Source organism: Tiliqua scincoides, chromosome 9 (genome assembly GCF_035046505.1).
Source record: "Tiliqua scincoides isolate rTilSci1 chromosome 9, rTilSci1.hap2, whole genome shotgun sequence".
NCBI classification, from domain to species: Eukaryota; Metazoa; Chordata; class Lepidosauria; order Squamata; family Scincidae; genus Tiliqua; species Tiliqua scincoides.
In genome coordinates, this window is record NC_089829.1 from 10,567,039 (window position 1) to 10,590,798 (window position 23,760).

Genomic DNA, 23,760 nt, shown 5'->3' on the forward strand with positions numbered 1-23,760 from the left:
CCTCAGGAAGCCCAGTAAATCTGAGCTATGGAGATGGGAAAACCTGGTTTCATGGAGGAAAAGTCTGATAGTTGGCCAGTTCTACCAGGTGGGTAGACCTGGCCTCTGGAGCTTTTGGTGTCACCTCCCATGGTGTGGTCCACACCTGCAACACCTCCTAGAGATGCCACTGGTCTGGTGTGTTCTTGTAAGAGGGAACAACAGCGGGAAACATGAAGATGGTCTTTGAAATACCATTAGAGCTTCATACTTATTACAACTTTTAAAAGGGCCAAAGCTTCAACTTCTCACTGCAAGGAAGCTTCTTCCCTTGATGTCTGGTTAGCCCTCCTTGTGTTTCTCAGCTTTGATGACAGCAGCTTGTGGAGTGGAATGGGTCCATGGCTGCCTGCCACCTCCCAGGTTCTGCAGCCGGTGTAGGCTTCATCTGTTTAAGTGATGTCCATTTCCTATTTTATGCACAGTTGCTTCCTGCTTGAAACCTTGCAGGAACGGGAGGGGGAGCAGCAGCAAGTGAGCTCTATATTGAATCCATCAAACAGCCACATTTATTCTGAATGCAAACTGGATGTACTCCCCAAAGGTTAGCTACAGCAGAGCCCACCTCTTTCCTGTGCTTCTGTATGAGTCAGTATTCAAAGTGTGACTCCTGACCAGAAGGAGCCGAGCCCAGAACAGTGACTCATGCAGAGATGCCAGCAGCAGCCTCTTCCAAGGATGGGTAATTCCACATTCTTGTTGATGAATGGACAACCCAATCACACCTGAAGCAATGACTTGTGTGGAGGCTGGTTGCAAGTGGAGACTGGTTGCAAGGAGGAAAGCTCAGGGCAATGTCTCATGCATAGACATTGAGGGCAGCATTGCTGTGAGGGAAGGGAAGTTTGCTGCATCTTTGCATTAGATGTGAGTCAATAATCCAATTGCCTGCCTCAGGTGGAGGCTGACTGGAAGAAAACAAAGGGCAGGGCAGTAACTCATACACAGACACAGCGGGCAGCCTCTCCTGCAGTGGGTATGTGGGGCTTGCATCTTTTGTTGTTTAACTGATTTGCTTCGAACTGGCATTTCTTTCTTGGCACACAGTTTAGGGGCTGCTTGCCTAAACCAAACTAAAATGAACCCACCTCTACTGCAAACATAAACTGACCCCCTGTGGCGGTCTGTGAGCCCTGGAAACAGGTTCTGGGGTTGTATGTTTTTGGTACACCTGCCTCTGGCCTGAACCCATCCCCTCTTTGTCTGCCACTAACCAGCTGGGCTCTTTCCTTGTAGCCTGGGTGCCTTCCGAATGCTGTCCCCTCCGCACTGTGCCGTTACTAACCTCCTCTCTGTCTCTCCCCCCTCTTGCCCCCCAACCTTGTGGATTTTGTCGTCCTCAGCTCCTGGGGCTCAGCAGTTCTGTTTCCTGCTCTCCACCCGCGCTGGCGGTTTGGGCATAAACCTTGCTACAGCCGACACGGTCATAATTTATGATTCTGATTGGAATCCCCACAATGACATCCAGGTTAATTCTAGAGCTTTTTTTCCCCCCTTCACTTTCGTGCCATATAATCCAACGACCCACTCGGCATCCTCCATCTCCCACGGCTCCCTTCATGTTCCCCATGCCTTCTCTCCTCCTCACCCGTACAACGCCCCAAGGTGACCTGTAAAACCACTGACCGCCGTTCCCCCCACCCCAGAAGAGCCAGGGCCGGCTCATCCATGAGGCCGACTGAGATGTTCGCTGCAGGCAGGGTCATCTGTCCACCCATTTGCCTCCACTTCTCTTCCTTGTCCCATTCCCTGGACTGGAAAAGGAAGAGGCGACCAGTGCAGAAGAGGAAATGAAAAGTGGCAATAGGCTGGCTGGTTGCCTTCAGGTGAGGTCCTGGGCTACCCTGGAAAGAGCTGCTGATGTTTCCTAGAAATGCAAGACTCCCTGTTTTGCTCCTTCTTCTCCTCTTGTCTAACCCTCCCTCTGTGAGATGTTTTGCGTGGGAAGCGTCTTCAAAAGCCATCTGCTGGTGATCTTCCTCCTGCCAGCACAAAACATTGTTTTGTCATTTTGTTTCCTGTTGTTCATTTGATTGGCAGTTGAATCTTCACACATCCTCCTCCTTTTTTTAATCGTTTGTTATGTGGGGGTGTCTGTAACTGTCTGTGTGAGTCATTTAATTGGGGGGGTGATTCTTGATGGGAAGCTGGCAAACTGGGGGTAGGATTATTCCAATGACAAGCAAACCCACAAGTCACTAGTCCTCATTAATAGCCCGCTTGGCCTCATTCACTCAAGGAAAAACTCCCCACGAATATACTTGTACTTTTGCTTCTCCAGTTCACCCTCAACTGCCGAATGGTCTTCTCTACCTACAAATGACTGTCAATTTACTGCCCCTTTGGCGCAGAACTCCCCCCCTGATCACATGCTTGATGTCACCTCCCTTATTTCTTTCAAATCCTTCTTCTAAACCCACCTTTTCACCATGTGTATCTGGATGGGAGTGTTGAGTAGGTTCTCCAGGAGAGTCGTTTTGGGTTAGTGCAAATGGCAAGGTCCAGCCAGTGGGCTGCCTGAGCTGAGTCCTCTAGGAGCTCCATGGCTGGTTTTGCAGAGGATTTTCCACTGAAAACAGTGATTTCCTAGGTGAGGGGTCGGAGCCCAGACAATGGTGGGTGTGTCTGGAGCAAGACCCTCACCTTGCCCACCATCCTGAAGTGTCTTGTTGCCCATCCCTCCCTCTCCAGGCGTTCAGCAGAGCCCACCGAATCGGCCAGAATAAGAAAGTCATGATCTACCGCTTTGTGACACGGGCCTCGGTCGAGGAGCGCATCACCCAGGTGGCTAAGAGGAAGATGATGTTGACGCATCTGGTGGTGCGGCCAGGCCTTGGCTCCAAGTCCGGCTCCATGACCAAGCAAGAGCTGGATGACATCCTGAAGTTTGGGACTGAGGAGCTGTTCAAGGATGATGTTGAGGGTGAGATGGCACGGAGGTGGTCCGGTGCCCCATGAACAGGATGGGACTCGAGGTTGTCAGCACAATCGGGTCAGTAGGGGACTATTACCTGACTCTGGAAGTATCAGGGTTGGCTAACCTAGGCCGGGCTTTGGTGTTGACCTGACCTGGAAGTGCTTCTTTTGGCAGGGTGACCAGATGTCATAACCACACAAGAGGACAAGGCCCCTCAAAATGTAGGACATCCAAGAAAAACATAGGACACGACAAAATCAAAACTAAAAAACACTTGTATATTGATTTCATGTGGTTAATTTAAACTTATATTACTTATTATTAAATTAAAACCATATTACATATAATTTAGTACATATAATTTATTAATTACAAGAAGGCTATGTGCTGCCTGCAGGGGCTGCTCACAGGGAAAAGGAGGACATTTAAGTTCTTTCCAGGACATGAGGTTAAAAAAGAGGACATGTTCTGGAAAATGTGGATGTCTGGTCATCCTGTCTGTAGGACTCCCAGCCAACCAGTCACCATTGGAACATCCTGGGGCTGTCCCATCCTTGATTCCAACTGTGAAGAGGTCATTTCAGGTTGTGGAAGAAGTGATGGTCACCCATCTTCACCATTGCTTCACCTCCCATTCCCTGGAGAGGAGACTGGAGCAGAAGTGGAAGTGGGGAGGAGAGGAGAGTAGTGGGCTAGAGTGTCAGGGCAGAAGTGGAAGTGTGGAGGAGAGAGGAGTGGTGGGCTAGAGTGCCAGAATGGAGCAGAAGAGGAAGTGGGGATGAGGAGAGAGTGGAGGACTATACTGTCAGAATGGAAGGGAAGAGGGTAGGCTAGAATGTTGACTGCTGGGTAAAGGTTGAAGGTGGCACTTGGTGCTGGGAGATCTTGGGCTGTCCCTGGCAAGTCCCCTTTTGCTCCTGCAGCTTTTCCGCTCACTTTCTGTATTCCTTGCTCCCAGGCATGATGTCACAGGGCCAGCGAATCGGCATGCCTGAGGCTGTGACTCCTTTTGCTGAATCCCCAGCCTCCAAAGGGGGAACAGTGACGCCGGGTCTGAAAAAGAAGCACGGTGCCCCTCCACCAGGTGGGTGAAGGACACAAGACTTCTCCCTTGGTTCCCTGGCATCTTCCTTCAGGAGTTGGGTGGGAATAAGATGCCCGGGGAATCTTTCATCAAGGCAAGGGGAGGTGAAGTGTGGCCTGTTGTGGAGAGCTGAACCCCTGGTGGACACCCCCCTCCCCAGTCAGGAAGTGTTCCAGGACTCTCGAAACCCGTGGCCATTCCCTTCTGATTCTGCAGTGCTTGGCCTGGGTCATTTGCTTGATCCATGCAACATCCCTAAGTCATTATTTCCCTTGTCCTGGAAAGGATGTTCTGGAGCTGGGAAAGTTGCAACCAGAATAATCCAAGGCTGGAACACCTTCCCCATGAGGAAAGCCCACAAGGTTGGGGGGGGGGGCTTTTGAGTTTAAGAAAAAAAGCAAGATGCTGGGGGAGGCATGATAGAAGTGTACAAAAATCATTATGCCCAGTGTGGAGAGAGGAGGTTTCTTTTCTTTCCCTGCTAGATCCCAGAGTCGTCCAGAGCAAATCCATTGGCAGTGGATTCAAGACAGGAAAAACAAAGGGGGGGACCCTCCTCCCCACGCATCAATTATATGCGTGGAATTAATCTGACATGTGATGTGGTTGCACCTGCTAGATCAGATGGTTTTGAAAGGCACTGAACCATTTTCAAGGAGATGTCTGTTGGTAGACCCTCCACGTGCAGCAGCAGTCTACCTCTAAATACCAATTTAGTGTGTGTGTTTGGCAAGGCTATGGGAGGGGGCATGACTGAAGTTCTATCTTCCTGCTGTTTTGATGTCTGGGCTCCATTTTCTCCTCCTCCCAGGGGAAAATAAGGACGTTGAGGACAGCAGCGTGATCCATTACGACGACGCGGCCATCTCCAAGCTCCTGGACCGCAACCAGGACGCCACTGATGACACGGAGATACAGAACATGAACGAGTACCTCAGCTCTTTTAAAGTGGCCCAGTATGTTGTGAGAGAAGAGGACGGTGTGGTAATGTGCCCAGCATGCTGGGTTTCCTTTGGTCTTCTTTGTTCATTGATTTCCCTGCCTTTGCTTTTAATAATAAAAAAAGAACCTTGCCTCTCTGTGTATCGAGGCAGCTAAAAGCGCCCCCCCCCGCGGGCTATCACTGCCCCCCGCGCAGATATCCGCCCCCTACTTACTCACCAGAGGCTCACGGACCTCGCACGACCTCCTCCCACGCCGGAGAAACCTCTGTGAGGTTCCCCGGCGCTATAAACTGTGCTTCTGGCAAACTGGAAGCACAGTTTCCACCCCTGTTGGGAACCTCAAAGAGGCTTCCTAGCGTCCAGTGCCTGGGGCATTGTTGTAATCGAAGGGGGTTTGGAGACTTAGGGTTCTTGGTTTTTTGAACCTTAAAACCCTCAAGGCCCCTTGCCCGGTAGTACTGCCACCACCCTGTACGTGCCAGCGCCTCAGTCCGGGGACGCTGAGACCCTCTAGGCTTAACTCTATCCCTTGCAGGCACTGAGCTCTTTCTCAATAAAGCCTCAACCCTCAAGCTACTAGACCTCAATGAGTACTTGGTAGCTTGCTGAACGACTAGGCAGGATTCTGAACCATTGTTCCCAACAGACAATGAAATAACTTAGTAAAAGAGATTTTAGTTTATTAAGTACATAAGGTTACACACTCTACAATAAGGCAGCAAATGCTAGAGGCATAAACATCTAGGAAACATATCAGGAATAAAATAATAAAGCTAGCTGGCTATCTCTATTAACACTTCTCTCTCACCTGGGTCAGTTACCCTTTGTAGATCTCTTAGCTCCAGGGCTACCTATGGAGCCAGGTGCCCATGATGGACAATGGAGCTTATGCGCGTGCAGGACGTTGCACCCAACTCGCTGTCCAAGAGGGAACACACACACTCCCCCCGGGAACTCATTATTATACCTTTTATTATTATTTTTATTATTTTATTAATTTATATCCCGCCTTTTTGCCCAATGGGCAAATGGGCTTTTATGCTAATAGTACTGAGGTGACTTCATAATTATTAGACTGTCCAATCAGAACCCTTGATGAACAGAACCTTCTTGAAGTTGGCCTGGTTGCTAACCCCTCATAGTTCTTACCCCTCCCAACTGAAGATCCACAGCTGCACTCAGTCACCCTTGCTAAAGAGACTCTCTGTCTGCTGAGGTGCCAAACACTCCAATTGGCCATAATTCTTGTTGTCTGTCCTTCTTGGCCATCAAAGGAAAGACAACACATTCCTTCCTCTTACCCACATTCCTGCAGCTGGGAACTGCTAGCAACTTCTCAGTTACACTTTCTTAGTTTGGTTCAGGCTTCTCATGCCAACCTAGGCCTAACATGGACTTATTCATGACAGGCATTTGCCCCACCCCATGCTAGGCACGCAACTGCTTCAGAGAGGCCTTTCAACGTGTGTGCAAAGGAAACCCTGCACATTTGCTTTCAAACCCCTGTGTGCTCCCAGAGGATTCTGGGAAGTGTCCATCATTGTCTACAGTTCATTCAAGGTCAAGCCTCCTCTGTTGACGCTCTGGCCTTCCACTCTCCCCTTCTGCTCTGTTTCCCTTTTGCTTTTTGAACCCAGGGAACTGGGGGAGGACGAGCGGTGGAGATGAGTGGGTGGACAGAGGTGAGCAGTCCTCCTTGCCAATCTGGTTTCCGAGATGCCTTTCTCAATTGGCTTCATGGACGAACCAGCACTCTCTGTTCGTAGGATGTGAAGTTTTTGGGAGGGAACACTTTGGCTATTTTGTGGGCAAGGGCACGAAGACACTAAAGTGAGGCGTGAACTTACCATTGGCAGAAATTGTGTTCCCCGCTGTTGGTGGATTCCATTTTATTGTTTTTGCTCATTGCCCTCATTTTGATGGCTTTGTCATGGTGTCACTTGAGGTTGTGGCATCTTCCTGGAGCCGGATCAGACTTCTTGCCCTCATTCCGAATCATTGTGGCTAGAACTAAAGAACATGCCATCAGCTAGCAGCACATAACACATGGTGAACCTGTTGGACCTTTTCACCTTTCCCATCGCACAAATACACCCACAGATTGGCAGCTCTTACCACAGGCTGCCAAGGAAGTGGCTGTCTGCAAGCACTTGAACTGTGGCTTTCATTGCATATGTGACTTGGCTTGTTTGCTTGAGCGATCTTAAAACGCCTGGTCTGTGAATGAGGCCCTGTACCATTTTGCTCCCTGCTGATAGCATGATGCTGCCTGCATTGTGCTCCTGGGAACTTGCTGCGTTCCACAGTTGCACAGTGGAGGTGCTCAATCCGGCTTCCTGACAATCTTATTTTGTAAAAGAATAACCAAGTTTCTAGCCCTCAGGAGGCCGAAGAAAGCACATGGATGGCGGCCCTTGATGTGTCAGAAGTGTGATGAGTGCAGACTGAGCAGGAGAAGGAAGGGGCTAAGGGAGGGCCATTAATGACTCTTCCAAGAGTGAGAGCAAGTAAAATGATATGTGGTGATAATTTTTAAACTATGCCAAGGCATGCTAGAGCCATGAGGGATAAATTCTCTATTTAAAGGCCCTTGAGAGCCCATAGGACTTGTCTTCCCCATGTGTCTCTGCTTGATTACATGCTCTGTGCTTGCCTTCTTCCAAACTGCAAGTAACTCTGTAGTGTCTCTGCATGGGTGTAGTTGGATGGGCACAGCAGAATTACCAGTCCTTGATGGAAGCTGCCCGTTGTTACTCTGGGTGAGTTACTGTTCTAGCCTTCCAATCCAGAGGGACACTCAGAACAGTGACTCAGTCTGAAACAAGGAAGTGTTCTCTTCCTCCAAGGGTAGATAGTTCTTATTCTTATTGTCAAAGTGAACCTGTTTTAGATATGGGAGTGGAGTGCCTTTTGGATTTGAATCGACCTTTGCAAATATTTGCCGGTTTATTTCTTTTGTGGGCAGTCAAATGAGGCACAGAATATAACTTTCCCTTCATTGGCATGTGCCAAGTTGAAGAAGGGCCGAGTGTCTTATTGGAGCTGTTTCATTTTCCTTGGAGCCCTGGGGTGTGCGCTATTGTGGGTGCAACCCTGTTGTCCTCCCTCACGGTTGCAGGAGGAGGTGGAGCGTGAAATCATCAAACAAGAGGAGAACGTGGACCCCGATTACTGGGAGAAGCTTCTGAGGCACCACTATGAGCAACAGCAGGAAGATCTGGCCCGTAACCTCGGGAAGGGGAAACGAGTTCGTAAGCAGGTCAACTACAACGACGCATCGCAAGAGGACCAAGGTGAGGCTGTGTTGCCGTGGGATTGGGTGAACCCTTATACTCATCCTCCCACAAAATGAACTTCTTGGGGAGGAACAGCTCATCCAGGAGGCCAACCAAGTGATGAATTGGTGGGGGTCACTCCTCCATCATTCCTTCTCTTGTTCTGCTCCATGGATTGCTAAAGGGAATGGAACAAAAGAGAAAATAGGACAGAGAGTGGTGGGCTAGAGTGTCTCTCCTCTCCTCCATACTTCCTCTTTTGCTCCACCCCTCTCTTCCTTTTCCAGTCCAGAGTGGGGGGGGGGGGGAGAGAGGCGGCAAACAAGCTGGCAGTCTTCAGTGAGTTCAGTGTTGGGCTTTCACAATTGCAGTCATATCTTAAAAACTGGAGATGGGCAACTTTGCCTCCTCTCAGTTCAGAATGATCTTACTGCTTAATATTTGTGAGCGTTTGGGGCAGATATTTAAAATAAAGCGAGTCTGTTCTTTGAGAGCTCTTCTTCAGGCACATTATATTAGCTCATGCACTCTGGCAGTGTGTGTGATTGTATTTTGGTCAGTTGACTCACACTGCAATCACAAATTACAGGCTGGGCATTTTCAGGTATCAAACCAGGCCATTATGGTTCTCGGTTCTGTGAAAGCCAAATGGCTATGGAAAAGTCTTGGGATGTTGTGAGCCTCCAATTGATGGAGATTCAGCAGCTGAGCAGTGGCCATTGCAGGTGCCTCCTTACAGATTGGTCATGTGTATTTTCACATGAGGGTGTATAGCTCCCTTTTCAACCCAGGTGAGCTCTTGGAACAGACCATTTTGATGGGCTGTAGGTCAGGCTTGTGTGTCTTGTGACCAGACTGTGGGGCCTGACACAGAGTTCAGTGTCCTCAGAACCTTAAAGAAAAAAAAAGTTTGCAGTCCTTATTGTGTGAAAATGTCTGGGCACCTGGTGGTCCAGAGGAGGGGCTGAGTAAAGAGGATGAAACCGGACAAGATGTTAATGGTGTCATTGTCGTAAGTGAGGCAGTTAAATCTAACACCTCTTACCTGGTCGATACTACCGGATTCACAACTCTGATAATGCGGTACGGTCTCTGCAAGCCAAGGACCTTCCAGGCCTTCTCTACACATGTACCAGCATGAGTTGACAGAGGCCTGAACTGTGGAATGGACTTTTCTTACGTCAGGCCACAAGTGTCTGCCTTCATTCTGGAGTATGAAAAAACTTGCAGAGAATTCTCAGTCTTTTCCTGCTGTGCTCCATGAACCCACACTTGTGACCTGAAGTGGTACGGTCCTACTCTGTCACCCCATTCTGCTTCATGTCGTGGCACAGCAGGCCAGCTGTCTTGCACCATTTTTTTTTTTTTGGAGACCATGGTCATCTCCTCCTTCCTCCCCAGAGTGGCAGGACGAGCTGTCGGACAACCAGTCTGAATACTCCATTGGCTCTGAAGATGAAGACGAAGATTTTGAGGAGAGGCCGGAAGGTCAGAGTGAGTCTCAGCTGTCCATTTTTTTTCCCTCCTCTACCGACAAGTGATCCTGTGGGAGGCTCTTCTGACAGTTGTGTCCAAAGGATGGTTTTTGCAAGTGCAGGAAAGCAAAGTTGCGTATGCTGAAATTCTCCTTTAGATGCAACAGTTAGAGGAGTTAAATCTTCCTCCCCCCCCCCCCCCCGCTTTCTCTTTTTGCAACCACCACCCTAAAGAACAAAAATGAAAAGACAAGAGTAGTGGCACCACTGGTGATACTCATCAGTTGGACCACAGGAATTGATCCTATGATACTGTCACGCAGAGTCAGACCCTTGGCCCATCTACGCTGTCTGGCACTGACTGGCAGCCACTCTTCAAGTTTTTCAGGCAGACCTCCAACCTGGACGTGCTGCCAGGAGTTGACCCTGGCTGGGACCTTCTGTCTGTATCTTTTGTGATTCCCACTGCTCCCAGTTCACCAGGTGAAGACGGGTAACTGGGACCAGTGATCTGGAAGCTTTTACATGGGACAGGTACCATGGGATAGGTGCTCCCCTCCTCTGTAGAACTAATCTTCTTGCAGTTTCTTCCTTTGTCCAGAGCTGACCAGTGGCACACAGGCTAAGCTGTGCCCCCCAACCCCACCAGAGCCCTTCAGGACTTAAAGATTCAATGAAAGATTGAGCCCTGACACCCAGGTACTCACCTGGTACTCACCCAGGTACTCACCCAGAGGCTGGTCATAGGACCAGTTTGCAGTCATTCAGTGGTCATCAACTGGCAGCTCAGTGTCAGTTAGAACTCTTGGTACTTCCCCATTACCTGACTGTGTGTATACTGTGAGTCTGTGGGAACACAGAAATACGATGGCACAGGGTGCAAACAACAGTGTCACTCATCAAAGCTGAGATTTGATGAGTGACACTAATCTTTGCAACCTGTGCCGTTGTATTTTTGTGTTTGTTTTTTTTTAAATCTCTGCTTTTAAAGCCCAGGTTTCTAGTTCTTATAGTGAGCATAACTTACACTTTATAATCTTTTGGATGTAGACAGTCTTTCTTTGTCCCCCTTAAGGGAAGGCTAGGGTTGGGGAGGGCATGAATATGTTTAATCTCTTTTGGAGACTCCAGGAGGTTGACTTCAGGACTCCTAAGGTTGACTTCAGTATCTATTTAACACTCTCTAGGTGGCCGGAGACAGTCCCGGAGGCAACTGAAGAGTGATAGGGACAAACCCCTCCCACCGTTATTGGCAAGAGTTGGTGGGAACATTGAGGTAAGTCTCAGTCACAGCAAGTTTCGTCAGACTTCAAGGGCACGGCCAGTTGTATCTTGGGACTTGCAGCTTCTGAAATCCTTGTGAGACAGCACTGTGCTTAGGGCTGGCCCATCAATGAGGCGAACCGAGGCAGTCACCTTAGGTAGCACATTGGCGGGGGGGGGGCACCCATCTTCATCTGCTAACTCATCTTCATGGCTCCTCCTTCCATTCCCTGGTTAGGAAAGTGAGAACAGAGCAGATGAGGAAGTGTGGCGGTGTGTGGCACTTTGATAGAGTGTCAAAGATGGAGGCCTTCCAGCCCACCACTCTCCTCTCCACCACACTTCCTTTTCTGATCTCTTCCTCCTTTTCCTATCCACGGAATGGAATAGAGTTTGGCACATCACCGGATTGAGAGGAGAACAACGACAGCATTTGGCAAGTGCTGGGAGATTTTGGGCCAGCCCTGACTGTGCCAGCATGAACCAAATGTTCTGGCGATGGGCATGACCTCTGGGTCATATTTTTCCTCTCCCCCTCCCCATCCATTTCTGTGCCGCTTTTCAGGTCCTGGGTTTCAACGCCCGACAGCGCAAGGCCTTCCTCAACGCAATCATGCGCTGGGGCATGCCTCCCCAAGATGCCTTTAACTCTCACTGGCTGGTGCGAGATCTCCGCGGGAAGAGTGAGAAGGAGTTCAGGTACGGGGGTACCCTTCCCATCACACATGTACTTTGTCTTGACATTGGGAGCTGTCAACCCAGATGGGTTGTGTCATGCAGAAGGGATTTCATTTCTGCTCAAGAGCTGGGCCCCTTCAACTCTTTGGGCAGGGTTTTAGCTGCATAGCAGAACTTATCAGAGTGAAGTGACTCTGGCTGTTTTTGTTTGTTTTTGTTTGTGTTGTCTATGATCCCTAGCTGCTTTGCACCACCCATGAGAAAGGCGGGGTAGAAATTTTCCGAAATGAAATCTGTAACCAACATTTAGACCAGTGGTACCGAAACTTGCCGTGGTCATGGCACCCTTCTTTCATGGTGATCTCTTCCTCCTGGCTGTCCTGCATGGCACCATCTTGGATTGCACAAGATCTCACGCTATCCAAGATGGCAGCACCTGGGAGAGGCTGGAAGAAGAGGCCACTGGGGACATTCCACTGTGCCGCTGTGAGTTCACTGTGGCACTCTCAGAAGCAGCAGCACACAGTTTGGGAACCACTGGTTTAGACTCTCGAAGGATCCCCCCTAGTCATATTGGCCATGAACGTGTCCATTCGCCTTCAGGTGTCTGAAACTACCTCTGGTGGCAACAAGTTCCACAGACTAAGAGCCTAGGCGCGGTGCGAACCACAGTTGAAAACGTGCCTTACGGCACGTTTGCAGGGCTTACTCCCGGGCCGCCACCAGAGCCGGGTTGCAGAACGGGAGATGGAGGCATGGCCGGGGGCGTGGGGGAGGCGTTCTGGGGAGGGGGGCATGCACGGGGGCATGGGGGAGGCGTGTTGGGGGCAGGGGAGAGGCAGATCCGCGGAGCTGAGCTCCGCAGGATCCAAGGCGCTCAGGCAGGGCTGCTCGCCCTACACGAGCGCCTTCACTTTAGCGGCGACCAATCAGTCGCCGCTAAAGCGAGTAGCCCCATTGCGGGGCTGCTTCCTTTACTCGGGGGAAGGGGATGAACGTCCCCTTCTCCTGAGGAGCCTCCCGTGGTAACCCTCCATGGAGCCGCCGGGTCCCGGAGCTCCAGGCAGCTCAGGATTGGGCTGTAATTCTATGCTGTGTGAATAAATACGTCCTTTTGTCAGTCTGAATCTCCTGCCTGTCAGTTGAATGATCCCTGATCATAGTCTTGGGAGAGAAGGGGAAAACCTGCCTCTCCGCTCTCTTTGCACCACGCAGGCACCTGCAGGCCTAGAGAATCACAGGATATTGTCATCCAGTTCAACCTCCCCCCTGTGCTTTTCCTCCCCCACCCACAATTGCATTCAGAGATTCAGTGCTTCTGAACCTGGAGGTTCAAGTTAGCTGACAAGACCATGACTTTTGGGAATGCCTTTTAAAAACGTTGTCTGCCAGCAGCATTTTTTTTCCCCTTGAGGCTGCTCAAGGCCATTGACTTTGCCTTCTCCCTCCCCTTGGTTTTCCCCAGAGCTTATGTGTCCCTGTTCATGAGGCACTTATGTGAGCCAGGGGCTGATGGTGCGGAGACCTTTGCTGATGGGGTCCCCCGTGAGGGGCTGTCCCGGCAGCATGTACTGACACGCATCGGGGTGATGTCACTAGTAAGGAAGAAGGTGGGTGAGTAGCACTTTCCTTGTGGCTCTCCAGGTACATTGTTCTCTCTCTCTCTCTCTCTCTCTCTCTCTCTCTCTCTCTCTAGCAGCTCCATCTACTCAATGCCAGCGAGATTAAATCCCAGGGTTAAATTGCTGGTCTTCATTTTGTTTTGGACAAACTGTACAGCCAACTGAGATGGTTGTCTCAGGGATGAGGTTGGTAGGGAAAGCCCACCTATCTCTACCCACCTCCTCTGCTGCTTCTACATGCTGATTTCAAAAAGTAGGGGACAGAGCACAGGCGGAAGAGGATAGTAGTGGGCTGAAGCATCAGAGATTTGTCTCCTTCCCACTTCCTCTTCTGCTCATCCTTGAGTGGGGGGAGGAGGTGGAACAGTGAAGGTGGGCAGGCAGATGGAAGTGGGCACGCCGCCAGCCCACTTCCTCAACGGCCAGCCTGACACTTTAGCCCGTCACCCTCCTCTCCTCCACACATCCTCTTCCACTCTGTTCCCATTTATCTTTTCACATCTACAGAGCAGGAGTGGAAGCAGTGACTGGGATGCTGCTAGATAGATGGACTGGGGCAGGCAGGGATCAACATTCAGCATAATGGAGGATTTTAGCCAACCCTGAAAAGGACGCCCTCCCATCACACCACCCATCGCACCCTTCCTTCCTTCCTTCCTTCCTTCCTTCCTTCCTTCCTTCCTTCCTTCCTTAATGATTTATATCCTGCATTTCCCTCTACTAAATGGAGCATTTATTTATTTATTAGATTTGTAATCCGCCTTTCAGCCCAAAGGGCACCCACTTGTGGCAAATGCTTAGAGGAAAAACAGTAAACTGCAAACATAAGAATGGAATATTGAGCCAGGATGGTGTCGTGCGGGGGTGTCAAACTTGTTGCACACAGAGGGCCGACATTAGCATTCATGGTGCCTGCTGAGGGCCAGAAGTGACACCATTAAGCAGAAAGTGACATAAGAAATAAGCACTTTGTTCTCCCAAAGAAACTCACTAGCTGCAAAGGATAGAAAAGAACATGCAGGCCTTGTTCAAATTTTCAAGGTATGGGAGAACCCAATTATGAAGCTGGGAGAGCCCATTTATAACAGGGGCTGGATAAATTGCTTCCAGGGGCTGCATTTGGCCTGCGTGCCTTATGTTTGACACCCCTGGTGCCATGGTTTGGAGTTGGACTAAGACCTGGAAGACCCAGGTTCAAATCTCTGGTCAGCCATGAAACTTCTTGGGTGACCTGGGAGAGATCAGCCCCACAGGTATGTTGTGAGGACAAAAGGAGGGAAGGAACCATGCACACTACCCTGAGCTCCTTGGAGTAAGAGCAGTACAAAAGAAAAGAAAAATAAATATTGAGTGTGACGGATGAGGGCATGACTTATTTACTTCCTATGGCATTTGTCCTATTCAGATTCATTTTATTTCAGATTTCTGAGCCACCTGATGTCCTCTGCAATAACCAACCACAGTCTGTAGAGTTTAGAAAGAATTCCATTATGGAGTGTAACTGGGTGCCTTTCCCCATCTTCCTTGCTCCACTTTTTGCCCTTTCCCATTTTTAGGTTCAGGAATTCGAGCCCGTGAATGGAAAGTACAGCACCCCGGACCTCATCCCAGAAGGACCGGATGGCAAGAAATGCAGCGAGGTTCTCTCTTCAGATCCAAACACACCAGTCCCAGCCAGTCCAGCTCACGGGCAACTGGGGCCCACATCCCAACCAGGTAAAAAAAATTGACATGTGTTGGTCGTTAGAGAGAGTGATGACCCTGGACATCCAAGACGGATTTAAGAACCTTAAAGCTGTGTTTCTCAAACTGTGGGTCGGGACACACTAGGTAGGTCATGAGCCAATTTCAGGTGGGTTCCCATTCATTTCAAAATTTTATTTTTAATATATTGGACTTGATGCTACTATGGTATGTGACTGCATTTGGGGAAATGTCACATGTCTGTACTTTTAACAGGCTACTATATATATGCTTTTAACAGTGATAGTAAATAGCACTTACTCGTGGGTAGGATTGCAGCCTAGGGCTGCACACTTTCCTGAGAGTAAGCCCCACTGAACAAAATAGGACTTCTGAGTAGACCTGGTTAGGATTGTGCCCTAGGATTGTTAAATATTTTCCTGCTTGATAATGTAACTTCTGGTCATGATATCACTTCTGGTGGGTCCTGACAGATTCTCATTCTAAAAAGTGGGTCCTGGTGCCTAAACCCTTGAGAACCACTGCCTTAAAGGTTTTCCATGTTAGTCTCCAAGGGTCTAGTCACACTGCCTGTGTTTTCGGCCTGCACTTTACTATTGGTTTCAGATGCACAGCTTGGGAGCACTGAGGAGAAGGAGCAAGTCGAACAGAAGGCAAAGAAGTTGCGGGAGAACCAGGTGAGGCAGCACCAGCTGGAGGTTCATTTCCAAGTAGAAGTTCAATTGTTGCAGTTTGTTTGTGGTTTTCAGGGGTGGTTTTCTGACTGGTTCTAAGGCAGCAATTTTCAATCTTTTTCAACTCGTGGCACACTGACAAGGCATCAAAATTGTCAAGGTACACCATCAGGTCTTTGACAAGGCACACATGCTGCCAGTGGGGGGCTCACATCCCCATTGGCCCTACTAATAAATGATCTTCCCACAAATTCTTGTGGCACACCTGTGGACCACTCGCGGCACACTAGTGTGCCATGGCACAGTGGTTGAAAATGGCTGCTCTAAGGAGTGACTCATTCAGAGATGCGAGATGTAGCCTCCTTCCAGGCCAGCGATTCTGACACATCTCTCCTTCCAGAGGGATCCCATCACTCTCTACTGACGCTGACACAGGACTGTGGCACAATCCCCTGCCCTGCTGTGGAGGCTGACTGGAGGGAGGCCAGAGCAGCGACTCATACAGAGACCTCTTAGGCAGTCTTCCCTGTGGATGGGCCTTTTGGGTTCTTAGTTTATTCCTGTGCATATGGAGCACTGTTTGGGAATGAGTGGCTGCTGCTTAAATTCTAGGTTCTTCCCAAAACACCCACTTCCTCACCTTTGTTCCATTTGCTTGCTGCTTTTCTCTGCTGTTTCTTTTCACTGCAAGGGTTGAGCCTCATGAAGGAGGCCTGGCAGTGCCCAAGGGTATCATCGGCTCCATCTCCATGTGAGGGGATTCCGTTCTCATCAACAGAGGAGGTTGCCTATTGCTTCTCTGCAGGAACTACTGCTCCTGCTCTGTTAAGTGTGCCTAGTTCCAGGCAAGAGTCATGCCCAGATTGGTAAAATGCAGAGGCTCCTATATGGCCAGTAAACTTTGGTCAAAGGATCTGAGCTGAGAAGCAGGCTCAGCAGGAGACAAACTGAGGCATTTGCCTAGGGACCAATATTAATGGGAAATTGTCTTTCTCAAGGGCTGCTTGAGAGCTGCTATATGGCTTGGGTCACATTAAGGCAACCATCCAATGAAATTTACCTGGGAATAAGTCCATATGATCCTGGGGGGCGTGGCTATTGAATTCATGCACATCAAAGTTTTGCCACTACACCACTGAGCTTGCATCAACCCCCTTGGGCCTGGAACAACTCAAGCTGTGCTTTGCATTAAGGTGCCAGGAAGTGGGGAGAAGATGGAGAACAATGACAAGGAAGAGACTGCAGAGGGCCAAGCCAAAGCGGGAGAGGAGAGCATGGAGGAGCGCGAGAAGGCAGAATCTCAGTCTGAGCATCCGGTTAAAGGTGAGGGCCTGCATCTGGTCTGGGGGCTGAACCACCATAGGGAAGTCATATGGTGGGGGGGTGTGTGTGGGATTTTGGGCCACCCCTGGATGACTTCCCTTCTGTAATTCAAGCAGTGTCACTCAGCACATTGGGACCAGTTGCAACTCATAAAGCGTTAGGCACCCAGGCCAAAAAGGTGAACCAACCAATTTGAGACATTCTGGACTCTGATGTGTCCATTTGATGGAAGACAAACAGATGTATTCACAGACATATTTTGATAGAAAGAAATCAATGGTCTGAAATGTAGTTTTCTACATTTCCCGCTGGTTTTGGTTAACTTAGGGCGCAATCCTAACCCCTTATGTCAGTGCTTTCCAGCACTGACATAAGGGCAATGCTGTAAGAGAACAAACATTCCCGGACACTGAGGAGGCCTCCGTGAGTGGCACCCAACTGCAGGATGCAGCACACGTCCCATTGGCACCCATTGGCTGGAAAGCACTGACGTAAGAGTTAGGATTGCACCCTTAAAAGTAAAAGGTTAACTATTGAGACTCATAGGCTGGGTTATGGGAAACCTGGGCCCAGGGAACTGTGCGGTGTGGTTCATCTTCATCTCAGCAACGTGGTTTGATGGGATCTACAACCATTTTCCTATTGGCTTACGTGGCCCTTTGTTGTCTTCCCCTTGTTCCTGCAACTCCCCCTACCCTGACCTTGCCACTCCAGTTCCTGCAGATGAGGCTGTCCCTGAGAATGAAAAGCCAGCAGAAAAGCCAGATTTAAGCAGGAGTCCCTGTAAAGGGAGCGGCACAGAATCTAAACCAGGTAAAATCTGGGCCTGCATTCCAGAGATATCCCATTTCCAAACTATCCCAACTTCTTGGCTGAAATAAGAACATAAGAACATAAGAACATAAGAACAGCCCCACTGGATCAGGCCATAGGCCCATCTAGTCCAGCTTCCTGTATCTCACAGCGGCCCACCAAATGCCCCAGGGAGCACACCAGGTAACAAGAGACCTCATCCTGGTGCCCTCCCCTACATCTGGCATTCTGACTTAACCCATTCCTAAAATCAGGAGGTTGCGCATACACATCATCGCTTGTACCCCATAATGGATTTTTCCTCCAGAAACTCGTCCAATCCCCTTTTAAAGGCGTCTAGGCTAGACGCCAGCACCACATCCTGTGGCAAGGAGTTCCACAGACCGACCACACGCTGAGTAAAGAAATATTTTCTTTTGTCTGTCCTAACCCGCCCAACACTCAATTTTAGTGGATGTCCCCTGGTTCTGGTATTATGTGAGAGTGTAAAGAGCATCTCCCTATCCACTCTGTCCATCCCCTGCATAATTTTGTATGTCTCAATCATGTCCCCCCTCAAGCGTCGCTTTTCTAGGCTGAAGAGGCCCAAACGCCGTAGCCTTTCCTCATAAGGAAGGTGCCCCAGCCCCGTAATCATCTTAGTCGCTCTCTTTTGCACCTTTTCCATTTCCACTATGTCTTTTTTGAGATGCGGCGACCAGAACTGGACACAATACTCCAGGTGTGGCCTTACCATAGATTTGTACAACGGCATTATAATACTAACCGTTTTGTTCTCAATACCCTTCCTAATGATCCCAAGCATAGAATTGGCCTTCTTCACTGCCACCGCACATTGGGTCGACACTTTCATCGACCTGTCCACCACCACCCCAAGATCTCTCTCCTGATCTGTCACAGACAGCTCAGAACCCATCAGCCTATATCTAAAGTTTTGATTTTTTGCCCCAATGTGCATGACTAATAATCCAGGATGGGCTGACATATTCACATTTGAAGCAAATTGGTGTGCCTTCCCTCAATTTGCTTCTGGCGGTTATGTCAAAAACCTGTTTGTGATACTGAAGTCTTGCCTTCTGCATGCTCAGTCTCCCACTCTGGTTTTCTTAGGATTGAAAATACACCCTGTGCTTGAGGACTAGAAACTTGGGTGTGTTCTTCACCCAAAAGCAATGCCTTGTGAAATCTTTTTCTTCAAGTCTTACATAGCTGCAGTCTTTGCGATTCTCAGGGTTTGGGGGGGAGGGTCAGATAGATTAGAACCCCCCCCCCCAAAAAAAACACCAAAATCCGTTTTCTGAGCCTGCTGAACTTACATATCCAGTTCCTTATTCTGCTCTTGCACCTTGGTAGAAATAATAACAACTTGGTATTTAACTCGGTATTTATATACCGCCTTTCTGGTCATCGGTTTACTCCTCTGACTTTATTCAAGGCGGTTTACACAGGCAGGTGTTTCTAAATCCCTCAAGGGGATTTTTACAGTCATAGAGGTTCTCTCTTTCAAGAACCAACAACATTTCAGAATGGATCTTCCTGGTTTGGTCTCACTTCTGGCCTCCAGTTCTCCCAGGCAGGCTGACAAGCAGCTCCATCTCTCACATGCAGGGCAGCCAAGACGCTTCTTGCTCACACCAAGAGCAGGTGGAATCACTCAGCCGGGCTTGTCAGCTGCTTCAAGGTCTCGCCATTCAGGGAGCTGCCGGTGTCCTCGAACTGGCGACCTTCTGATGTTATCTTCGGGCTAACGGAGGCTCTACCCTCCAGACCAGACCTCCTGCCCAGAAATGCAGAATAGATACAGCCACAGGCTGCAGTCCTAACCACACTTTCCTGAGAAGTAAGCCCCATTGAACAAAATAGGACTTACTTCTGAGTAGACCAGGTTAGGCTTGTGCCCACATTTGTTCACTGTGCCAAGACGAATTAATTTGTTTCTTTCTGAGGGCACAAGCTAGGGTGCTCCACAGATTTTCTGGGAATTGCTGGAGGTAGGCTGACCACACCAGGGGTCCAGTGGAGATGACACATGGAGCCTGAGTCATTCCAGAATATTTCTGCCATCTTGTTAGGCTGAAAAATCTGCTCCTTGTTAATTTCCCTGGAGCGAAATTGACAGTTCTAGAACACCAGGATGAGTTCCTGCCCCTTGCCAGCATTTTGAAGACCCCGTTGTTGCTGATGCATTGTGGTGGTGGAAAGCCAAGGGCTGGTACCCGGGCACCTGGCACCTGTCATCTCACACCAATCAGGATGGTGCTCAGAGTCTCTTCAGCAGAGGTCTGGGCAGTCCCCACCAGCTGGGGATGGCTTCAGTGCCAGCTTACTGGGGGACCGCGGCCCCCTCTTGTCTGACGTTCACTATATTTCCTCAGCAGATGAAGTGAAAGCAGAAGAAAAGGAACCAGCAGAGCCTCAGCAAAATGGTGAAAAGGAGGAAGAGGATGGGAAGAAGGATGACAAGAATGGAATCCGCTTTATGTTCAACATTGCGGATGGGGGTTTCACAGGTGAACAAGCTCGTCCAGCTTCTTGAAATGCTGATAGTTCCAGCCCATCCATCAGGCAGCAGATTTTTTTTTGGGGGGGGCACCTCTGTCTGCCCACTCAGCTCCACTGCTGCTCTTTCTCCTCCAGTTGGAAGAGGGGGACAGAGCAGAAGAGGAAGCGTGGAGAACAGGAGTATTAGGCTAGAGTATCTCAGACTCTCCTGTCCTCCACATTTCCTCTTCTGCTCTGTCTCCCAGTTCCTTTTGCAATCCGTGGAGTGGGAGGAACTGAGGCTGGTGCATCATCAGGTAAGGGAGGCCAGCCTACGACATGCTGCTTCAAGCTCCAGGACACACTGGGGTGACCTTGCTCAGGCTGCTGTCTCTGTCTTGAATTGCGTTGGAGGGCTGCTCACCACTCTTGTGTTTCGGCATGAGTCACTGATCTGGGCCTGCCTCCTGAGACCAGCCCGGAGACTCCTGCAGAGAAGCGTCAGGCAGACTCCTCTGAGGGCAAGGAATTCTTCTGTGCCTGTATCAGAGTGGTCAAACCGCAACTCATAAAGAGGCGGGGGAAGCAGGAAGCCAAAAGCAGGTGAGGCAGTACTGCTTCGGTACTCTCTACATTGAATGAAATACAATTTCAAACGAAACAGTGCCTTCTAGGTTGGGAACCATGCAGAGACAAAATGGTGCGCCTCCTCTGTGGGTCGGTACTTGGTTAATGTTGATACTTTGGTCTCACAGGAGCCATTAGTAATTTCTTTTACAGTGCATGTGTGAATGTGCCCTCTCGCTCTTCCTTGGCTCCGCAGAGCTGCACACGCTGTGGCAGAATGAGGAGAGGGCGGCCGTCTCTCCAGGGAAGATCTACGACATCTGGCACCGAAGGCATGATTACTGGCTCCTGGCAGGGATCGTCACGTATCCTTTGGGGTTAAGGTGGGGCTGCGGGAAGGTGTCAGCAGGAGGGAGCAGGAGGGAGTTGAGTGGAAGGGAGGTGCTATCTGGTGTGTTCATGACTCTTCCTGTCCACTTGAATCTCAAACCAGGCAGGTTTCTAGCTCTCATGACAGGGGGAAAAGTTCATATAAGTGTCCTATTGAAGTGGTGCCAAAAATTCTGGCAACTACGGGCTTAATATCTGAGGGGCAATCAGTAAAAGACATTGTAATTTCATCCTCGGAGAAAATATCTCATGCAATATACTCATGCCAGCCCCGATTGGCCCCTTCTCTCTTTCCCTTCGTGCCATTGGCTGGTCTGCTCTGATGTCACAATAATGCTTTTTGCAAGTAGAGGTGTCATATCCTGTTTCGGCACAGGAGCAGCTGTGACTGCCTTCCCTGACGAATTCTAGGTCATTTTGGGGGGACCGGCTTCTTGCCTGCTTGCAACAGAGTTTTGGAGCTGGTGGAATTTAAGGGACCTCAAATTCTATTCTCTCTCTAATGAGACGTTAACAAAAAATATCACGTGTGCTTTTTGTGATTTAAAATTATTGAGGAGACAATTTCATGATCTGATGCATTTCCCTTAATGCCTACCCTTCCGCTCAGCCACGGCTACGCCCGCTGGCAGGACATCCAGAACGACCCCCGTTACCTCATCCTCAATGAGCCCTTCAAGTCAGAGATCCACAAGGGCAACTATCTGGAGATGAAGAACAAATTCCTGGCTCGGCGGTTCAAGGTGAACCCTGGGGAGACGTGTGCGTGGGGTGTCCCTTGAGGATTGCCTGTCTCCTAGATCTTTTTCACATATGCTGCCAACAAGTCAGCTTCCCCCCCCCCCCATCTTGTGCCTCTGGATTTTTGCCCCAACTTGCACAACTTGACCCTTGTCTCTGCTGAACTTCATCTTGCTGTTATAGGCCCATTGGTGGAGCCTGTCAAGATCAGTATGAATCCTAATGTGGTCTTCCAGGGCATTTAATGTCACCTGCCAGTTTGATAAGCATCCCCACTGCCCCCTCATCCTGATCATTTATAAAAATGTTGAACAGTACAGGCCCAAAACACAACCCTGTGGCACTTGACAATATAACTTGTGTCAAATAATTTTTTTTTTTTAGTTTTTGCATCAAGTAATTTTTGTTTTTATGTTTTGGTGGGCTAGAAAAGGATCCAGCAAATGGGTAGAGGACAGGCCCATCCTCAGTCATGAGCTACGATAGCTACATTGAACCTTCAGAGATTTCCTCCTTCCCTCAGTGGGTCAGTTTAAATCCATGCTTCAAATCACTGGGTAGGCTGATGCAGTGGTTCTCACACATTTAGCACCGGGACCCACTTTTTAGAATGAGAGCCTTTCAGGACCCACTGGAAGTGATGTCATGACCAGAAGTGACATCATAAAGCAGGATTTTTTTTAGCAATCCTAGGCTGCAATCCTACTCACGATTAAGTGCCATTTACTATCACTGTTAAAAGCATATATATAGTAGCCTGTTAAAAGTAGACATGTGATATTTCCCCCAATGCAGTCACATACCATGGTAGCATCAAGTCTAAAATATTAAAAATAAAATATTGAAATGAATGGGGACCCACCTGAAATTGGCTCACGACCCACCTAGTGGGTCCCGACCCACAGTTTGAGAAACACTGGGCTGAAGGGTCCAAGCCTCTGGCCTTTCTCTTCCCAGGGCCCCCATTCCCTCCCGCCCCATGGATCGTGAATCTGAATGAGAAGACCCTCGCCAGATCAGACCAAGGGTCTCCTTAGTCCAAAAATATTACTTCCTGTAGTGGCCAATGTAGATACAACCTGGAAAGCCTTCCCTCTCTTGTGCCCCCCCATCAAATGCTCTTCGCAGGTACACTGCCCTTACACATGGAGGACTTGTGTGCCTGTCCTGCCTCAGCCTCTCCTCTTTGAATGTGCCTGCAGAGCTAAATGCTGCCTGATGTGAGAACCACACGCAGGTCGAAAAACCAGGGTTGCCGACTTGTTACCACCTCACCTCCTTTTGTGTTTTGGCTTCCCCAGTTGCTGGAACAAGCATTGGTGATTGAGGAGCAGCTGCGCAGGGCCGCATACCTCAACATGACCCAGGACCCCAATCACCCAGCCATGGCCCTGAACGCCCGGCTGGCCGAAGTGGAGTGCCTTGCCGAGAGCCACCAGCACCTGTCCAAAGAATCTCTCGCCGGGAACAAGCCTGCCAACGCTGTTCTTCACAAAGGTGGAACCTTTTGCTGTCTCTCCCCCCTTCCCTCCAGCATTCTCTGCCAGTCCAGCAGGGAAGTCTGGGAGGGTCATCTTCCCCTTCCCTCCCTCTTGAAACCTCCCCCAGAACTTGGGATGAAGCTGTCTTTAGCCTAATAGCATAAGGCACCTGTCTCTCCAACCTTAGTTCCCTTTCAGGATAAGCTGGTCGGGACTCCATCAAGCCACATGCCTGCCCCCTCCTCCTCCTCATTAGCTTCTAATGACACAAGGGAAAATGTGCACATCT

General features: G+C 49.5%; 1 protein-coding gene across 1 annotated transcript in view; it reads left to right on the top strand.

Moving 5' to 3' along the window:
* CHD5 (chromodomain helicase DNA binding protein 5) overlaps positions 1 to 23,760 on the top strand; it is a 60,728-nt gene that overhangs the window by 32,433 nt on the left and 4,535 nt on the right. The window contains exons 22-38 of the mRNA XM_066637430.1: positions 1,383 to 1,507; positions 2,731 to 2,962; positions 3,915 to 4,040; positions 4,852 to 5,024; positions 8,103 to 8,277; positions 9,661 to 9,753; positions 10,922 to 11,010; positions 11,563 to 11,696; positions 13,141 to 13,285; positions 14,854 to 15,013; positions 15,608 to 15,678; positions 16,869 to 16,998; positions 17,722 to 17,811; positions 20,187 to 20,321; positions 21,116 to 21,224; positions 21,860 to 21,992; positions 23,292 to 23,487. Coding sequence (XP_066493527.1) covers positions 1,383 to 1,507; positions 2,731 to 2,962; positions 3,915 to 4,040; positions 4,852 to 5,024; positions 8,103 to 8,277; positions 9,661 to 9,753; positions 10,922 to 11,010; positions 11,563 to 11,696; positions 13,141 to 13,285; positions 14,854 to 15,013; positions 15,608 to 15,678; positions 16,869 to 16,998; positions 17,722 to 17,811; positions 20,187 to 20,321; positions 21,116 to 21,224; positions 21,860 to 21,992; positions 23,292 to 23,487 — 2,316 coding nt within the window. The remainder of the gene's footprint in view (positions 1 to 1,382; positions 1,508 to 2,730; positions 2,963 to 3,914; positions 4,041 to 4,851; positions 5,025 to 8,102; positions 8,278 to 9,660; positions 9,754 to 10,921; positions 11,011 to 11,562; positions 11,697 to 13,140; positions 13,286 to 14,853; positions 15,014 to 15,607; positions 15,679 to 16,868; positions 16,999 to 17,721; positions 17,812 to 20,186; positions 20,322 to 21,115; positions 21,225 to 21,859; positions 21,993 to 23,291; positions 23,488 to 23,760) is intronic.